Source organism: Nothoprocta perdicaria, unplaced genomic scaffold, assembly GCF_003342845.1.
Source record: "Nothoprocta perdicaria isolate Ctin4 unplaced genomic scaffold, notPer1 scaffold_28, whole genome shotgun sequence".
NCBI lineage: Eukaryota > Metazoa > Chordata > Aves > Tinamiformes > Tinamidae > Nothoprocta > Nothoprocta perdicaria.
The window spans coordinates 3213082-3233604 of NW_020455510.1; the positions used below are offsets into that span (position 1 = coordinate 3213082).

General features: G+C 43.7%; 1 protein-coding gene across 1 annotated transcript in view; it reads right to left on the minus strand.

Annotated features, from left to right (window-relative positions):
* The window catches only part of RCN1 (reticulocalbin 1), a 15420-nt gene extending 10832 nt beyond the window's left edge, over positions 1–4588 (minus strand). The window contains exon 1 of the mRNA XM_026041097.1: positions 4575–4588. Within this exon, the coding sequence (XP_025896882.1) occupies positions 4575–4588 (14 nt within the window). The remainder of the gene's footprint in view (positions 1–4574) is intronic.
* Between the last annotated feature and the right edge of the window lie 15935 nt (positions 4589–20523).

Consider the following 20523-nt stretch of genomic DNA (forward strand, 5'->3'; position numbering starts at 1 on the left):
CAGCGCGCCATGCCCAACGGCTCCCAATGGCCGCCGGGCCTCAGCCCGGGGCCCCTGTCCTACCCGGCGGTGTCACAGCCAAGCTGTGGCCCTTGGAGCGCTCGCCYGGGTCAGCCCTGGCCCTGGCCAGCAGCTCCGCAGCCGCCCTGCTGCGGGATGGCAGCAGTGAAGCCCAGACTCGCTTTGCAGTGAAGCCCATCCYGGCTTTCCACACAGCAGGGGAATTGCGGTTCCCCTTGAGAACATGAGGAAGAAGCAGCTCGGGGATGTGGAGACCATCGAGATGGTCTGATTCCTCTTTGCCAAGGAGACTAGGAACAGCACAGGAATTAAGGTGTGGAGCTGATAGGCCTCTWCTCTCTGCTTATTCTAGTACCATTCCAAACTCCTACTGTTGTTGAAAAGGGAATACATCCACCCAAAGTCAAGCAATTCATTTAACTGAGAAAAGYAAAGCTCCGTTAACTTGAACACGTTCTGTGGTCATCCCGGTTTCTCCARTTGATGGTTCGGGCTGTCATTCTGAGTTGGTTAGAGAAAGGAAAACAATAGGATTTTTTCTTTTTGAAGCAACAATCAAGGTACAAATGAAAGAGGGGTGTTATGCCAAGTTAATATTTAAACACTATAGAGAAAAACAAAGAATTTTTTTCAATGTTCTTTTAGAAAATATTTGTCATAACAGTGTCACCATGGCTTTAAGGGAAGCAAATTCACAATTGTGAATATTACATGAGAGAAATAGGCCAAAGCCTTTTTTGTACAAAAGTTATTGTTTTGTTTTTTCCTCAAATTATGATTTATTTTGCTCAAGATTGTAAAAGCAGTCTCTTAGCAGGCTGTTCTAATTGAAGCAGTATCTTGGGAGAATTGAATGTGGCACRTTAATGATCTCACTGCCAGTGGCTGCCGCTTTAAACTAATACTGAGTGCGGTGGATCGGCCAATACTTCTTTGTCCATCGTAACTTCAGACCCAAGAGTGCTGCTCATTTCAAATTGCAGCATCTAATTTGTCATCTTCGACCACAGAATATATGAGTGTTACTTATGGTATGGCATGTGGCGGTGCCACCAGCACTGACGTGCTGGGATTTTCATGCCATTCATTTGGACAAAACACTGAAGATGCTGACCTGTASCACAGGCTGCCTTGTGCTGCGGTTATCTGGTAGACATCTCTTGAGCCTCAGGCATAGCTGAACTGTGCATGGCACCAGACTTGACTGTGCTTTACTTGACAGTAAAAGGGTCACATTGGAGATTTCCACATGCAGTTTAGGCAGAAGAAAACTCTGATGCACCCTTTTCACGTGAGTTSCTTTTTGCTTTAGGCCTGGCTAGACTATCCTGTGGATAGTTTTTGTGTTTAGGTTTTAAGGATATGTTTCAGAGCTGCTTCAATGGAAGCATCTTGGAAAGTGGTCTAGTTGATCACACCAACTTTATTTTGAGCTTATGAAGCCAGTAAGACAAAGTACCTAAAAAAAAAAAAAAAAAAAAAAAAAAAAAAAAAAAAAAAAAAAAAAAAAAAAAAAAAAAGTTGTTGCTGAAGAATTCAGGAATCTTGTATTTTTGCAATAATTTACATATAGCTACTCATGTTGTCTTATGTTTCTGCATTGTTCTGAAGGTGAAGCTGTGCTGAGGTGCTGAATTCATACCCATTTCCTGAACCACATGGTGCCAGTGTGCTGCCAAGTAAGAGGTAAGTMCCTTGCATAGAGAAAATGTATCTTTCAGTGTCCATTCACTGGTCAGTTATGTAACGTTGTAGCTACATGTGTGATCTTAGTAACAAAGGACTGTGAAGGTACTGAAGGAGGAGGTAAACTGATCTGTGTAAATGGTATGACACATTTTCATTGGAACAATTTGGAGCTGCTTCTGKTTTTTTTCTGAAAAAAACCCTACTGCAGTAGTAACGTGGAGTAAGCAAAGTACGTACGTGATCATTCATTTCAAAGCCTCCAGACAACGAGGGAGCTTGTGTGAGTCCTGAAATGCAATAACCTTACGTAAGACAAGAAATCATGAGTGTTCTGATTCTTCCAGACTTGGTTTGGGGTATCGTTGCTAATAACAATATAAAGCTGATTGACTTCATGGAAAAAGAAAAGTTCCTGTAGGGCTGAGGTCCAAGATTTTAACACTGAGAACAGACTCCATGTTCAGTCAGAATAGTTGTTGATCTCAGTGTTGCTAGGTTTATGTACCTCTCATCAACACTTCCACAATCTGCTGCTGGGCTCTCGTGACCTCATCAAACACCTTGAACTCTCACTCCTCTGCRTAAAGTTTCCCTGATCCCCAACATACTGAACAATTTACTCTGAAATGCTGCTGTATTTTGCTTTAATAATATCACTGTGAACATCTGCTGAGCGAAACCTATTGCTACTGACTGACTAATATTAACCAGATTTAGATTTTAAAATGCTATTTTCATAGTGCACATGTCTTTCAGTAATGCACCTGAGTTCTATACACGTAAGGTTTCTTTGAAACATTGCAAAATATTGGGTCTGCAACATTGGCAATGTTTTTTAGCCATACATTTATGTAGCAGCAGGCATGCTGGGTAGTTTATAAGCTTTTAATGAAACGYTGGCAGATATTAGAGTTTTATGGGCTGGAAAACAGTGCAAATCAAAGAGCTTTGCTTACTGTTTATAGCATTTTCTCCCTGAATCTAACAATATTTATCTCACTTTTTCCATCTTGCATTTTACTCTTTACATATTTACTTTCCCTTTCCATGAGATACTCATAGTGAGCAAACTATTTTCCATAAAATATGCTTAGAACTACAATATGCCTGTCATTGTTTAGGGTCCAGTTGCTCGGATTAGGCCAAAGATGACTTATGTCAAAAATGGTAAGAAACAAAGATGTTCCATATCCTATTATGTCATAAATGTGTATTTTTCCTAATAAAGATACATTTATATCTTTAGCAAGTATTTCTGGCCATCAGTAATTGTATGTTCCTTATGGTCCCAATGGATCTGTAACGGATGCCATTTTTTCTCACTATGTCCTTCAAAGGAAAGACTTAGTATTGCCTTACATCTGTTCAAACTCTGTATTAAAACTGGAATGAGTTTCAAGCCCAAAAACTTGGTCATAWTTTTCTTTGAAAGAGTGTGGTGAAAGTAGGAGTGCTATCGCACCTACCGCTTCTCACACTGACACTGTGCAAATATTATCTTCAGCTAGGCAGCCAACATCCAAGACTCCTTTAACTCTTCTCCCTCAGTATCAGTGTTTTTCTGCCTTTGCAAAAGTAACATGCATTGTTTTCTGCTCAAAAGCAGTACCTTGAGGAGCTTACTGCCTTTTGCATAGAGAGTCTCATATAAATAGGCAAGGTATCCATGCACTCACTGGGCTTCTCATCAACATAACAAGTACATTTCAGTGTCTCTCTTCACTCTGATTAACGCCCAGCTGAGGCAACTGGAGAAATGAGAGCGAGCAGTGTAGGCCGTAACGGTGGCACTTCATTATTAGGATTTGCTGGAGCTGGATGCTGAAACACGGGCAAGCTGAGCTTACTGTGGGTAAAAGAACAGAAGTGTCCTTGTTGCCAGAGTCTGTGTGGTAGCTTGATCCTTTTCAGGGAAAACTGTGAAAAAAACAAGGCTGGGAGAAGAGCCAGTGCTGACTAGAAAATTTATTCTGAAGTTCAGGGGGAATTATGTTCTTTGATGACAATTAGTCTTATATGATACCAGTATTTAAAATGAGATGAAGATCAGTGTCTGTAAGGAGCAGGTGCCTCCTAGGATCAACAAAGGAAGAACTTGTGTTTCAGATAAGCCAGGAAGGGAAGAAATAATATTTTTCCTTCTCAATTCTACTGCACTCTGTACATCCGGAATAAATATAGCATTTCTCAATGCACAGAACATGCGACTGGTTTGGATACATATGAGACAATGATGTATGTCATCCTAGATTAAATTATTTTGTATTTTCCAGATTCATGTTTTACATTCYAGTTAGGCTAATGTGCTTTACATGGATTTAGATCATAGCAGCAGCACTGTTGATAACCCCGTCTTTTCCTTCAGGCATAGAACACATTCATCAAAGCTGTTGTAAAATCTCCATTGATGTCAACAGTCTTGAGCTCGAGCTGTTGGTACACAGTGCTGGAAGTGAAACTGCAGCAGTGTTTCAGAGACCTCTTTTATGTTTGATTGATTTTGGATGATGTAGCAGTAGATGCCCTATATTTGGACCTTTGGTCAAATTSTGCTAGGTGTTAGTTGTTCCCCTCAATTGTCCCCAACCTGTGGGACATCAGCGGGTAAGAGATGAGAGAACGATGGGGTCCCTGCCTGCAGGGTGGCAGCAGCAACGTGGCAGAAGGGACGTTTGGGAGCTTTCAGAGAACCTCTTGGACAAGGCGTCCTACGGCCTGTCGTGGCTGGCTATTCAGTCAGTTCTCCATAACAGCCTGATTTCTCTCTCCTTTTAGCCTGGCTATAGCCTACATCCTTCCTTCATCTTTCTTCTCATCTGATGTCTAATTTGTCAAAATTGAATTTCTTAATATATGAAAAATACCGTCCCACTACCATGGGGCCGATAGCCTTGTTTGTTCTGTGTGACAAGCTCTTGTGCTGTCCCCRTCTTACCTTGGTGCACTGTAAACTCTCCAGGCAAGGATTTTTGGCTGTCCAGAGCCTGCGCASTGTCCAGCTCGCTTGGACATGAGCTGGGTTGGCCTCTTGGTCCTGCTATCACTAAACATCACTAACAAACACTTTGGATCATTTTGGAAGAGTTTTGAAGTTTTTCTCTTATCAGGAATCTTTGTGATTAGTGATTTTCTAGCATTTACTTTTTCAAGGGTATGAAAAGATYCTTTGCTTCTGACAGCATGAATCTGTGCACTGTATGTGCAATTTGCCCTGGTAATTACTTATGTATGGTGATAACCATAGCAACATCCCAGGTAGATAATGTCATGCAAATTACTGCAGCTCCAGGGATGGAAGATGTTAATACAAGTATGTACTTGTACCCCTGGTCTTCAACATTTTGCAGTGACTCTCCCATCCCTTCCCCCCATACACGTTGCTCTTAAATTTGCTTTCCTCGGTGTGATCAGGAGGGAAGAGAAAACCTCTTGCTATTTTTCTCTGTGGTATTCACGTAGAGGGAAGGGGAGGGTGGTCCTTCCGTGTTCTGTCATGAGAAATTTTGTATGCACGGTGGAAATTCCACGGTGTATGTGGGGCATAAAAGTCTGCMGACTTGGACACGTTGCAGGGCCGTGTTGTGTGTACGCCCAAGTTCTGCGTTTGCAAACGTGAAGGGCAAGCATGTGGGGAGGGAACTGCAGCCACCAGTGCTTAGGCTGAGGTGCAAGCCTCCCCAGATCCTTCAGAGGAGATGGGAGAGCAGCTTTGGTTTTCAGAGCAGACGTGCTGTGGCTGAATGTTTATCAGGGCCAGGACGTTGTCACTGAAATGAAGAGGAAGCTCAAACAGCCCTTGTTTGGCCATAAGCAGTGGAAACACATAAATCTGTATGAATACCAACCTGCATATGCATTAGTCACTGTGTCACCTTGGAACTCTGGAGGCCTTCAAATAAGATAAGCCTCTAAACCACAACTAGTTTTCAGTTTGTTGGATTTTTTTTTGTTAAAGATATAGAAACTTCAAGAAAACTGGTTAAGTAAAGATTTTGCTCTTCATGTGAATAATGGAATTGTTGCTGAATCCTTAGTTTTGTAGTTAAATGGTGGAAGCATGGGTGTTAGTCCTGTAATCAGTGCTTGATGCCAAAGATTGAACTGTCCTAAGTATTAAACCAGGAGATATCCTGATTATACAGAGTGAAGATTTACAGAGAGTCAGAGAACAAGTGAGCAGATAGCTAGAGGTACATGCATAGCTGGATCCCAGTTTGTAAGAAAAATGCCCCTAAGGTGAGAGGAGCTATTCACTAGGCTAGCACCGAGTTGTCCTCATTGTAGAAATGATCTCCTTCAAACAGGAGTGTGGTGGGGAGTGGAAACAAAACGGCTTAATTCACTGAGCAACTTGATTTGCACTAGAGGTGGCAAATGTGTTGAKTGTTAATTAGTAGGGAATAAAATGCTCCCAAAGTCTGTATGCTCCACCAGAAGGAAATATCTAAACCAAGGCTGTGTTGGTGTGTATGTGTCAGACTCCTGAGCATAGTAGGCTGCTGGAGCCTTTACCTGTCTCTGCCTGTATTATATGTAATGTCATTTCACAGAAKCACAGAATGGTTGAGGTTGGAAGGGACCTCTGGAGATYATCTAGTCCAACCCGTCTGCACAAAGAAGGTCACCTAGAGCRCGTTGCACAGGGTTGTGTCCAGGTAGGTTTTGACTGTCTCCAGAGAAGGAGACTCTATGACCTGTCTGGGCCCTGTCCCTGCAGCAGTGCTATGTCACCCTCGCAGTGAAGAGGTTGTTCCTCAGATTTTCCTGCTTTCTGTATCCTGTGCCTGATGTCGCTTGGGGGAATGGCACCAGGACGCCCCGGCAGTCCCATCGCGCTTCCTGAGGCGCCGCTGGGTGCTGCGCTGGGTGGTTGGGAAGGCTGGCAGAGCCACAAGCAGCCAGCGCTGGGCGGCTGCCTCCCCATCCYGCCTAGCATTTCATGTGTCCTACCGCTCTGTTTCAAGAGTATTGGGATTTCCCTGCTTGGAGAAGGGTCCGCATTTTGACAGCATTAGGACCCAACGAAATGGCCTGCAGGGCTAAAGCAGACACCTTTCTCAAATGTGCTGCAGGCTCGTACCTCCGTAGCTCTGATCTTCCCGGTAACTTCGGAGAGTTTGGGTTGGTAGACCAAAGCTGCATGGCTTTTGGGGAAGGACATGCAGAGTGCTGTAAGCAACATGAATTCCTTTTGCTCTTTTGTGGATGGCCAATTTTTAAGTTGATGCGAACAAATCAGAAACTGCACAGAAACCTAAATGCAGATGCAGTGTACATTGCTGCAGTAAGGGAGAAGCTCTTTTAACCAGGCAATTGAAATAGAAATAGGCATCTGGACTGAACTGTCCTCAGCGGAACATTCAAATTCCTTGTTTTTCCAAATCCTTAAATTCTAACTTGTCTGTTGAGGATGCAGCAGTGTAATTACACTAAAAGATGCTCACAAAGGGCAACACATCAATTAAATTTCTTYAGACAAGAGCATCTGAATGTCCAAAGGCTTGGTTGAAAGACTTTTATATGGGGCCTTGCACTCGCTGTATTTTCCGAGTTTTGTTGTAGATTCACTGCTTGGAATTTACCAAACCACTCAAACAGAATGCACAGCAATTGCAAAGTTTTGAAAGTTTTGAGCACGTGTATAAACAGCACTTTTTGTTAAAAAAAAAAAAAAAAAAAAAAAAGGTTGGCTGCTTAAAACTATAAATTAAGGAAAGTCCCCATTTCCAGCTGTTATTTTGTTTTGTTGCCATTGAGTCCGCAGCTTACCCATTCCTAATTGATCACATCTATGGCAAACTACATAGACAAAGCCAAATATCTATGGAAAAACATATTAACAAGTGCCACAGTTGTGAAGTGAATAGAAGATTATTTAGATAAACTGAATTATGTCCTGAAAATAGCTGTAGTACATAGCTGTAAATGTCAGTGAACCAGACAAGCTAATTCCTTGCCTGTGAAGTAATGTTGGAATGCATATTATATGCAGTTAATGTTTAAATATAAATAGGGGATTACCTTTTAGGTTGTGAAATGGAATCGTATATGCAACAAACAGTACATCCAGGGTCTTTTATGAGTGAAAACTGTTATGTCAAATATTGTTAGTTTAGTAGGGTTGATGGGCTTTATTCAGGGTTCCCAGAATTTATCTGCCAACCATAAATAATTATTTAACAACTAATAGGGCAAGGCCAGAAATATAATAGCTTTTATGTTGAAATTAACATCAAGTGATCTGTAGACATCTGCTAAGCAAGCCAAATGTGGTCTATGTGCTGCATGTTTTGCCTCACTGCCTCAAAATAACAAGCACTGCGTATATTTGGAGGGGCGGTTTTCCTTGTTAAAATGGGGAAAAAAATGCTCTGATAGAAAATCACTTACTCTGTTAGGATCAAATGTGTGGTGAACATTAAATAGCCCTACAAATTTAAATAATGCCTGATGYGGAGATTTCAACTTTGCAAATGTTCTTATTTCCTGATGTGTGCTTAGTTTGAGTCAGAGGGAAGTCCTTTTCTGTTAGTAAGAAAGTAGTGTGCAGGGTAAGCCGGGGTTTGGCCACGAGGTTCAGCAAGTCCAGCCRCCCGAGCTTCAGGAAACTGGGTTTCCAAACTGACCAGGAGGGTGAGGGAACCACGGGGAAAGCTGCAGCACATGTAGGATGAGGCAGCTTTGCGCTCACAGAGCCCTGCCAAGCAGATACTCACTGTGGCCTCGTGGAGATCCGTGCTGCGTGTGCAGGCATCGAGGTTATGCGGCGCCAGAGCTGGGGCTGTGCTTCCTTCACGTGCATGCTCCCGTCCTGGCATGGCTTGCGTGCCTTCCTGCCTGCCACGCTTCATCTGCTTTCAGCACCAACCACTCGCTCGTTGGCATCTTGTCTAGGGGTCCTGGCCTTCCCCCTGCTTTAAAAGTTTTGGAAGGAGGTTGAGTTGCTAAGTGGGGAACAGGGTGTTTGAGAGGCACAGTCTAAAGATGTTAATAAGCTGAAAGGGCTGCACTGGCAATTTACTGTGTACTAGGGAGGAATGAATGGGAAACTCATATTCATTGTGCTTCTGTATACTTGGTTTCTTTATTGCCACAGTTAGGTCTCTTAACACAGTGAGATTAAGCCAATTTAACTTCTTTGAATGCACAAAGGAGCAAATGGCAGAGCCTCAACTGCAGACCCCGTAAACGTGTGCTATCACCAGCAGCACGACTAACAGTGGCCCCAGGTCCTGTGGGGTTTGGCAGCGGCACAGAGCACGCTGTGCTGAACCAGCTGGGTGCCTTTCTTGTGGGAGGTTTGACACTGACCCCGCTGCAGGCTGCTCAGGCTTTCAGGRGGGCAGTGGAGGCTGGATCCGCGCTGGACGCGGGGTCCCTGACCCGCCTGCTCCTGCATATGGCAGCACAGCCCGTGCTGCGGTGCCTGCGCTGCCATGAGCCCCTGGGCTCGCCTGCCAGCCATGCTTGGCCGGGACACACGCTGCTCCAGCCAACAGCACCGGGGAGGAGAAGCTTCCCGCGCCGGCTCTGCAGCTCGGCCTTGCTTCCCCGCGGGGCGTCCTCGGCAGCCCCGCAGCAGGGTTCCCTTGCAGGTGCTCGCGTGGCCTCAGCCAGCATGGGGGGGTTCTCCCTGCCGCCTCGCCTTCCTGTGAGCACGGCGACTCAGCTTCCAAACTGCACTGTGCTAGAGCTCCCAGACTCTGCTGAGAGTGCCCAACAGCCCGTTCAGCTGCGTGCGTGTGATTAGGCTGCTGCCTGCAGCACAAAGTACGTGGCAAAGCAGTCATTTCTGTGCACGTTCTAGAGCCATACATTATTGCGTTCTTAGCACTTGACATCAGAGTAATTTCCACGCAGTCACTGCTTTGTCTTCCATGAAAAACAAGCCCTCCACAAACAGATGCAGAAAGTCTGCTGAAGATTTCATATTATTAATGTTTACGGCATTTGTTGTGGTGCTGCCTGTTAATTAYCGCATTTAAGAATGTGCCCTGTTTCAGTGAGGGGTGGGCATCTATTTGGAGTGACACTTCTTGGGAAAACGATGGCACTAATTCAGCCTCACCGCATCTCTGCAGATCTGCGGGCCTGAATCTGCTCTCAAACAAAGTACAAATGAGGACTGAACCGGTGATGCAGGGCAGGAGGGGAGATGCAGTGACACTGCGATGCGGAGGCAGGGACCGCGTGCAGATGTGCTGCAGAGGCCGGGGCCAGGTGCAGATGTGCTGCAGAGACCACGTGCAGATGTGCCACAGAGGAAGGGGCCAGGTGCAGATGTGCTGCAGGAGCACATCTCCGAATGCGCTTTGCCCCTGGCACTCACCACTGTAGCAGTAGTGACCAGCAACCGAGTTCCACGGCCTCTGGAGACCTCGCTCCTGAAGAAGGGCTTAGCTTCCCATGTGTTCTCTTTTGAACATCATTTCTACACGCTGTTAGCTTTGAAGAGGTAGCTACATATGGAGTTGGSCCTTTTATTATAAATAATTAACTTTGTTCTGCAGTATGTGCAGTAAATGARATGCACTGCAGGTATTTAGGACTTGCTCATCTGTATGTTTCACCTGGTACAGCCTGGCTTTGTGCTACAAGCTGGTGGAGCTTTGCCACTAAAGGTCTGATCCGGTTTTGGAGAGAGCTGATTGGATCTGTATCTTTTGAATCTGTTTGAGGCACACGTGTAAAAGCACTCTGATTTATGGAGTCTCAGCAAACCTTGTGGAAACCAACAGGAAAGAGAMGTAAATAAGCGGTTTGCAAACCAGGCCATTGGTGCTGTGGATGAGAGGCTTTGATTTTCAGCTGGCGTTGGCAATGGCAGAGGTTGGTGGCGAGGGCCGTGCAAGGCGGCGGAGCGCGGCTGCAGCGGCTCCGCAGCCTTGGCACGGCAGTAGCCCCACCTGCTGTTGGAGAGGAAGGAAGCGCCTTCGGCCTCGCTGCAGCGCCCGCTGCCCCACGAGTGGGTTACTTGGGGTTACCCGTCTGTTATCACCCGCTGTCACCCTTGCAGTCTCACTTTTAAGMCACCTGCCTTGTCATCCTTGTGCATGTATAAACTGCTGTTGATTCTAGACTCTCTGCGATAAGAAATATATCTTATCTGTGCTTGCAAAGCACTGTGTAAATTTGACTTGGCAKTCAGGACCGTCATCTTTTCCCTTTACTGGCGTTTGGTTGCAGGTGCTCTCTGTGACCCTGAATGAGGAARAGTTATGTAGGCACAAATATAATCAGGATTCCTAAGATGGTTTTTAACTAATGCATCTGCCATCATACATTTTTCTTTTCCTTTAGAAATGAGAATACARTAGTAGTCTGCCTAAAACATGAAAGAAAAATGAGATTTGCCTGTAATTATTTTGTTTATTTAATTTTGCAATTAATATTTTTTAATTTGTTTATTGACTGATACTTGTAGAAAGGATAGGGCATTAAATGAGATCTTGAGAGACTTTTTCTTAAATTGAAGACCTGATTTTGCAATATCRGGTGAGCACAATAATAAGCAGTAAGTTTTATTTACACAGCAGAATTCATATGAGATTGAGATGCCTTTGGACCAGAACAAAAACTTCTCTATATAAAAGTTTCTGTTCTCTATCAGTCATTCATAACTTTTAGGGATAACTCTAGAAGATGCATCTTCTCATGCCTGTTTTCAGTAACAGTTGTGTCTCGATCATCATAACGTGAGTGCTGCTGAATCAGGATCTAGAGCATCAGCTTTCCCTCGCCTAGAACAAACCTGCGGTTCAATAGTCAGCATCAGGACAGTTGCTTGCCCTGCAGTGTGGCACTTCCTATTGCGTTTGGGATTAGACAGAGGCTCCATTTGTGTCTAGACCCTGATTTTAAACACTTTGCCTATTAGGGTTGTTTATACTTTAGAAATGGGCAGTTGAGAGTGCACGAATGTATCTTTTTTAATTCYTGCTTGTAGCAGATGATAGTAACAGCATCTTATTTATTTTGGGAGAGTGGGTGCTCAGGATGGCTGATTAACCTAAAATTTGTTGCTGCAGTGAGTGGAACTCAAGTCCTGGTGTTACCTGTGCAGCGCAGGAAAGCTGGCTTCAGCTGGCACTGTGAAACGCTTCGTATTCGTGACATAACACACTTCCTACCTGGCACTGTACAACTTTTATTTAAAAAAAAACCCAAATCAGTATTATACCTTTGTTTGTCTTTTGGATGAGCAGATAGGACAGCTGATTCTTGCTGAGCATGTGCTCGTTTCCTGCGTACTAAGAATGTGGTTAATAGGTAAGCAAGATTTTAAACATTCATAAAACCTGAGAATGCTTAAGGTCGGATTCTGAACAGCTGTAAAGATATTTATCCTATTCATAAGTGTAATAGTTTCCCTCAAAAGATAGGGGTTTTTAAGGGAGTGTTGAGGGAATGTCAATTTTTCAGGGAATGTGGAGTTTTTTTGGACAAGCAGATGTGCTTCTAGCTGATCTGCGCTGTGCTTGTGTAAGGCAGCAGGGAGAGCAGAGCGCTTCTGGTGCTCCTCTCGCCAGGGCTGAGCCCGTCCCTGTGCAGCACGGGGCACCGTGGCGGTGCCGCGAGCGTGGGCACGCTCTCCCAGGGGTTCGCTTTACCCGGCAAGAGCTTGCCACCTCACGGCTGTCTTTACATAAAGACAACAAGAAATGCTTTACGTAAAGAAGATAAAACCTCCATCTCCTTTTTATATTGCGGGGAAATACAATGTATAATATACCTATGGGAAAATTTTAATTTTATTTACATAAAGCATCCCTGTAGGTACCTGCAATGCTAGTGTCATTGCAGTGGCACRTAAGTTGTAAGGATGTGCTTGTGCTTTAACTTACAGATGGAACAGTCCTTCCCTTTTAGGAACATTAGTATTCAATTATCCTGGAATCTAACAGCATCAAGSCTGAGATGTCTGGTGGACCCTTCTGTATGGCAACTAAGTGTCCTGGTGTCTGTAAATGTCATGTGTGACTGCAAGGTAGAATCAAATGGTCAGTCTAGTCTCTAATACCAAAAGGCCATTAGAATTTATTGTAAAGCTCATTCTCTGCTGTTTAATTCTAGATATTATTGTAGATCTCAAAGCAAACTTTGGGAGAATCCAGCTACAATGTAACAGAATTTGCAGAATGACTGTATATATTTAGGTTATCTCATTGACTGTCAATCACTTCTATCAAGTGACCTGTGATTCTTACATTGCAGGACATTGCATAAGCTGCACCTGCCAGTTTATTTCTGTTTTTATATTGTTGGAAGAGGTTTGGAGATTTAAAGACTTAAATATATCCGTGAATGTTGAAATGTTCCTCTGAATTTCTTCAGCTTCCCGGAAGTTATTGTGGCGTTTTGCCAGAGGGCAGCCCAGAGTCTTAAAGGTCCTTTTGAAACTTATCATCTCTGATTCTTGGAGTCAAAAATGGGGTCCCAACTCAAGAGCACCTACGTGAGAATGTGCAGTGAAGTCTGCACATCTTTCAGTAATGGATGCTGCCACATACTGAGGTGTCTTCTGGGCAGGACAAAAATACCACACATAACGTTTCTTGTGCAATAGCTCTATCTTTGACTCAGTAGCATCTGAGTAGAAGATGGACATGACATAGAATACATGGCAAAAATCACATATGGACAAGAAGGTATCTTTACCCATTTATGGACTGAATATGTGTAAGCATCTGAGATGTACCTATCTATTTTAAGGTCCGAAAGAACATTTGAAATGTGCCACTCCTRTGTGATTTGAATCATAAATTTAGCTTGTAGTTATGGATCTGTATTTAGTGTTTTGCCATGTGCTGCCCCAAAGCTTTTAAGTCAGAGAAACTTACTTCAGATTTAATTTTCTTTTAGTTGTAATATTAATTTAAGGGTTGCTACATTTTGTTTCCTTTAAAAGAAATGTATGTGATTTTTTCCCCCTTTGCATTTTGCCTACCTCATCATTTTGGAATTCCAAATGAACTGGTAAAAGAACTATTTATTTTAATCCTATTATACTGATATATTTTGACAAAGAATATGCACGAGCTTGATGGTGCATTAAAGCAAAAAAACCTAAAATGGTCTTTGACTTTAAGAAGAAGGCTTGAACCTCTGTCAAGATCAAAGTATATTTCATGGGTTAGAATCCTGATGCAGCAAAGCATGTAAAGAAAGTTTCAAGTACAGTGAGCTTTGGTGGTGGCAGCTCTTGGCCATGGCTCTGTTTCCTGCTGTGATTCTTGCTTTTCAACAATCCCAACAAAACAAAACACTTCCTCCACAAACAAGTCAATAAAAACATCATAATCTTTCTTCTTTTCTTATGGCCCCTCACAGTATTCTTGCATAATTTGCATTATTCATAATGATCTGCATTAATCTGAAGTTTTAAAAGTTGCCCTATTTGCACATCTGCTTCTCTTGGTAAGTGTACTTAGTTGACAGTGAGAAATGTCTTATATGCTTTTCCATGTTCTAGAAATCTTTTATTCACGTATTCTTTATGCAGCAGACATGCTCTCTACCCCTTTGTACATCACCTAGAGTCCTAGGATTTGTGTGCAGACACTAATACATTAAAGCAGTACCTCCTTCTCTTAATGGAAAATGCCTGGTAAGAGGCTCTGATTCCCTCCGTCCCCTCTTGTTTTTCAAACACACTAGTGTTATAAGAGTCATCAGCCAGACAAATGTTTTATGGCATAGTGCTTTATGTTTTCATAACACCCTTCTAAGGCTCTCAAATGCTTTACAGCAGCAATAAATTAAGCTTTACCACATGCCACGTGGTAGGTAACTGCTATACCCATTTTAGGGGTGTGTGACTTCATGCTGTAAGCTACATTCCTTCTGCCAGCCCACGGYGAACAGCCATTCAGAGTTTGGTCCTAGGAAATGTAAGGTCTATAAAAGATAGACCTGCAACACAGCACGTTAGGACATTTAGGAGCAAGGTTTGTCTTTGGGCTGTGGGGAGCTGCTGGTAAAAGCGGGGGAGGAAAAAAATTTGGGAAGAAAGCTGCAGTCAGACAGAGAAAAGGCTTGGAAAGAACTGAGCATAGAAAACCGGGTAAACCATGGAGTGGAGGTTCAGCAGTCTGAAAGTGAGCTGGGCTACCACGGAACAGTGGAAGAAAAACTTTTAGGACAGCGGAGATGTGGCCATGTTTTCTTGGTTGCTCTCCAAAATACACAGGGGAGTCTGGCACTCCTGTAGTACCTCAGCTGMGTTGCAGAAGCTCCTGGCTGGGAGCGAGTGCTGTTAACACCAATCTGGAACCCAAGGACCGCAGGTAGCAGTACGGACATGGCTTCTAGGTCAACCAAAGAGCTGGGCTGCAGCTCAGAGTGGTGAAATGGAAAACCAGGGATCAGCAGTCTGTGTCTCAAATGGGTGTCTGACAGCTAGTACCCCACTGGCTCCTGTGGATGGGCTACATTCCTTATAGCTTCTTCTGTAAGAGCTGGAAGTCTCTTGAGAGTCTGTTGTGGTAGTGTCCAGTTAATATGAAGGAAACACCAAACTGGGAAAGAACCAGTGCAACCAAACCCACAAGCTTATGGACACATCCCACAGCATATGTAGGTTAATTTGGCAGATTCTTGTGATGCCTGAAGGACCGTGTAGTAAGTTCAGAGCAGAGGAAGGCCAAATCACTTAGAAAAAGCAAAGATTTTTGCTTTGCAAAAGTTGTCTTATATGCATGTATGTTCCTGCCCCCCTCCCCACACACACATACACACATGGTATAGTTACATGCTGAGAATGCTTCTTCAGCAAGCAATTGATTTCTCAACTTCCTTGGGGTTTTCTGGAAGTATCAGTATCTGGAAGAAGACCGGCGTGTGAGGTAGAACGAGCAGATTTTGATAGCTGCAGTGGTGCAGTTGGGATGGAACTGACCGTATAAAGAGCAAGGTCATGAATCTGGAGCTCAACGTTTCCAGCTGTAAGCTGGAGATTGATCAGCTCATTGTCTGGCAAAGACGGGAGGAGGAGGATGTGGGCGTACGGGATGACCAAGAACTGCCACGTTCCTGTTACGCTGGACAGGAGCCAGTGCTGCTGCTTACCGTGTTCAAGAGGAAGGGCCAAGAAGACCCGTTAAGATGATGAGAGAAAGGGGAAGTCTGCGTGAGGAAAGAACTTGGCTAGTTCAACCCAATGGAGCGAGGGCTGGGAAGGGCTGGGCTTGTCTCTGTAGGATTTAGGGTGATAAAAAGGATGATYAGGGGGCTGTTGGTACAAGCGTCAGTTGATCTAAACTAGTTTCAGATTGACTGAGGATGCAAACTGGGCCGTTTCCAAGCATCAGAACAGGTTGGTTCTTGCATGGAGTACATAGGAGAAGGGGAATAGAATAGAAAAAAAACTAGCTTTGAAATGAAGTCCAATCAGCRGATGAAAGGGCATGTAGACTGTGGTGGTTGAGATCAATATTGATGGGTTTATCCCAAGGTAAATTGATATCGCTGATGAAATGAAAATGAAGCTTCATGGCATGCTTTTTGCTAAGCCTCAAAWGGAGAGTCATATCGTACAGGAATAAACGTCATTACTCCATTGAGATGAAACAAAAAATAGAGCCACCAAGGAATATCTTGTGTTCTAAAATATTCATAAGTTTTTCTGTTTTCTTTTTCTCCTGACACAAACAGTCAAAAAGCAGCCTGGAGGAAATGTCCTTCGCTTTTGGAAAATGAGTTGGTAATTTATTCAAATAAGGCTATGTAGTCATTTTGAATTAGCACATTGTGGAATCTACTAATAAAATGAAGTCAGTTTACATTTTAAACAACCTTTAATATTTGTAAAAGTAAATATCCCTTAATTTCTCRGCAATTTAGATGTAATGGAAATTGTCAGAAATTTTAATTTCTCCCCGTTTAGCTCACTCACAATGGCTGTCAAACAGTCAAGTGATATGACGTAAAGTACTGCTAATCGTTTCAGCACAAGACAGTACTTCAAAGGTAAGGCAAAGGATGTGCAGACACTAATGAAATTTTATTATCAGAACATAGAATTAGACTTGTGACAAGAGACAATGGTGGCAGTGACATGCTGCTAGAATGTTAAGCTCCTGCAATCTCCAAACTGAGTCTCTCAGACAAAAATAGCTAGAGCTACAGACTTAGTAGTCTTAGCTAGTGATTCAGTGGGCTCCATTTATCACAGGAGCAAACTGTAGAGAACTACAGGAAAGGGTAATTGTGTTTCCAGGCTGCTAACGTGCGTGGCCGTGGCTTGCTGGTGGGAGGGTGCTCTGCAGTGCGTGTGTGGCTCCGGGGAGTGCACGTTTTTGTAGCTCGTCCCACGTGAGGTGCTGGTGTGGAGGCACACGCGTGGGCACGTGCCACGGGAACCCCTCCTGCCTCAGAGCATCAAACCGGCTCTGTCTGTGAAACAGCACTGCACTTTTCTGAGCAGGGCAGCGAGAGAAGTTGGCTGCAGAACAGGTCTGCAGCGTTCCTCGGGTTAAAGGATCACTTTAACTGACCCACAGGCATTGGCTACCGTTTTGGAGTTTGCTAAAGGAGTGTTTACTTTACACAGGACTGTGAGAAGGCTATATGTTATGGAGAAACAGCTTCGTTTGGGGGAGTTGGCATGAATGTAGGCTTTGAATGATTATAAAGCAACAGTCCCTATTCTCAGTGCACTTCTCRGATGTTGGAATAAGTGTTTTGTTGTCTTTGAGTCATTGGGAAATGGAAGATGTCAGCTGGAATTTATTCATTTACTTCTTTTTAAACTTCAGTTTTACCTGGGAAAAGTGATTGAAGTCAGGAAATATCTCTCTTCTGTGGAGGGGTCGGTCTTCTGTGGAGGGGTCTCTGACTCTCAGGTTAGTTCCAGCTACGTGGCACCTGAGCCAGAAAAGTATTTGGAGAAGTGTTGTAGAGAGAAGACCCCATCACTGCATTCTGCAGAGCAATTTCAGCTCTTGTAAGGAAGAAGATCTGTTGTCAGTCACATATTGTCATGTCCCCAACATGGATGTGACAGCAGGGAGCTTCCACGGCAGCCTCCACAATGCACCATCCAGCAGCAAGGCTGTGGAGCTCAGCCACCAACTCCTTCCTGATCTACAGAGATCCAGTGGCTCTGGAGAATGAAATGGAAACGTTCTGAGTGTAGAAAGGAGCCTGGAATACATGTGAAAAACTACTCCAGTGCCCCAGAGTGGTGCACAACCTTTGAGTGTTTTCTAGCTTCATTTAAATGGGCATGAAAGACACGTTATTTTCTATAGAAGRTACAAATCTTTTCAGCAGGAAAGGAGACTTTCCTCTGGGTAGTGAAAGGGTCACAGAAATCCTGCAATTTATTAGCCCTGCCATGTAATTGTGTGAGCCAGGCGATAACAGTGGCATCTAAACAAGCAGGTGAGACTGCGGTGCATCTCACCAGCCCGTTGCTTTGGCCTGGCAGGGTACTCCAGATCCTGAGTCCTTGTCAGGGCACTCTGTACCTGGCACGTTCTGTTCAGAGCTACTTCATTTTAATTCTAGAGAAAGTGGCTGCTACCTCTGCCTATTCCCCATCCACAGTGGCCACGCTTCCCAGTTTTCTCTAAACTCTTCCATTTTCTCTCTCTCACCCTTGCCTTTTCCTTCTCTGTAGTTTTTATTCTTGCAGAGGCATCTCCAGAGACTCCCAAAATAGATAATTCCTGTCACTCATGCTAGCTCCTATGCCACASTCCTACCCCGCTGCCAGAGCCGCGTGTAAATGTGTAAGGATTCAAGCCCTGCTGGAACACACAGGGCTTTTTGCCAAAGGCAAACTGTAACCCCGAGCRCTTGGTCAGTAGCTAAAAGCAGGTGCATGGGCATTGTCTGCTCGGGGCTTTGGTTCCATTGCTAAGCTCTGCAGCCTACCAGGCAGGGAGCAGAAGCAATGCCACGTGACTTTGGTAACTAACCAAAACCATAATTGTCCCCACAATGAAAAAATACCAAGTTAAAAGCTGGTGTTTCAGTTAATAATGCAGTTTGGAAGAGAGGTGATGCCACATGGTTTAAAACTGTTGTGGTGATAGTAACTGCAGAGCAAAGTCTGCAGTATCCAGCGTTGCTCCTGCAGAGGAAGGCAGCGCTGCTGCGTGGTCCGTGTAACGCAGCCGGTGCCAGGCGCTCAGGTTATTCAGAGCAGGATTGAAGCACTGAAGAAACTAGCCAAGTTTCAGGCTCACAGTTAGGGAGAGAGGTTCCTCGATCAAGCAAGTAAGGCAGTACCTGCAGGGGAATCTTCTCTTGCCGGTCTCGGGTTGCTGTGGGGCTGGCTCAGGGGAATGAAGTCCATTCCTGGATGAGAAGGTCCCTCCTAGCTGCTCAAATCTCACATTTCAAGGCAACAGCATTTCAAGGCATTTCAAGGAAACGGCGATTATTGCATGTGAAAAGCCTTATGTGTAGACAGGAATTGTATGGAACTTGCTTTCCTTTAAATCCAAGTGGTCCGCGGCAGATCAGTGGAAAAGCTGCAGAACTTCTAACTGGCCCATCTAGTGTGTTGGTACGAGTGCTGTGTATTGGACTGGGATAAATTAACAGCTGTAAATCTGTACCTCTCCTAATAGAGTTAAAAATGCAAGCACAATATTTGGCAAGGGGGGAAAAAACCTTGAAATTGTCATAAGCCTCTTCTGTTCACCTTTTAATACAACCTCTTGGTTTTTAATTACTCCTGTAAAGTGGAGCAATCACAGGATCCTCCTGTGACATTTTCAAGTTTTCTGTCTGCTCCACTTACGAGAAACAAATGGGTCTGCTCAGCTCCATCTAGATTGAGTTTTTCATGAAGTCATTACTTCTGTCACAGGGACTATTTTCAAATTGAAAAATCTGAAACAATAAATGATGGTGAAGCAGTTAATAACTGTTAAGAAATCACATTTGGAAAATTGCATTTAAGCAATAACCTTTCTCCCTGTAATTAAATGACAGAAAGGTCCTGGTTTTAATTAAGTCAGCAATTTATAGTTATGAAGCTATACTTCACTATGCAGATTAGAAGATGATAGGTCACAGAACACCCTGAGTGCATTTTTAGCGGAGCTGATCTGGTAATTACTCCACTGTTCAGTGGTGACCACAGTGAACCGTATCTCTAGATTAAACAATTTTCTTTTCCCTGCTCCATGATGTATAACCAGGATGAGTAAATGTACCACTAGGACTGCCTCGAACATCTTTAAATTAAAATGGATTTTAAATGAGGGGGCATGAGCGAAGAAAGTAATGTTTGAAGAACAGCGGTAGAAATGAATGGGCCACTAGGCAAGTCTTGCAAGCAGAGAATATATCATTGTTTTACAGGGCTTTCTATCTTGCGCCTGAATGTTTGGTGCAGATTTATGAGGAAGTAAAATGCTAATGTTAGTGTATTTATAAACATATGATGGGGGTTTCATCTATAATTTATTCCCAGGCCCTGCATTATGCAGCCTATGAAAGAAAATGAAATGCTGTGTTGGACAGCGAAAGGGTTCATTAATACAGCTTTCACATTTTATTTAACTAACCCCTAGCTCATATTACACATTGATTATTACATTGTGAGATGTTTTTGAACACTTATTGTGTTCTGTTCCTCGGGCCTTTTGCTAGATACTTCAGTGGAATTTCAGCAGCRTTCACGTGTCTTATTTCAGCTAGCACTAAGTAGATTCACTTGGCCTTTAGGCATATGAACAATGTACGTACATTTATGGATGGGGTTTTATTTTGGAAAGAGTTGGGGGAGCAGAGGTGGAGTTCAGTGTATCTAATAAAATAAATGTATAATTGTACTTAGGTGTTCGTTAAGTAACC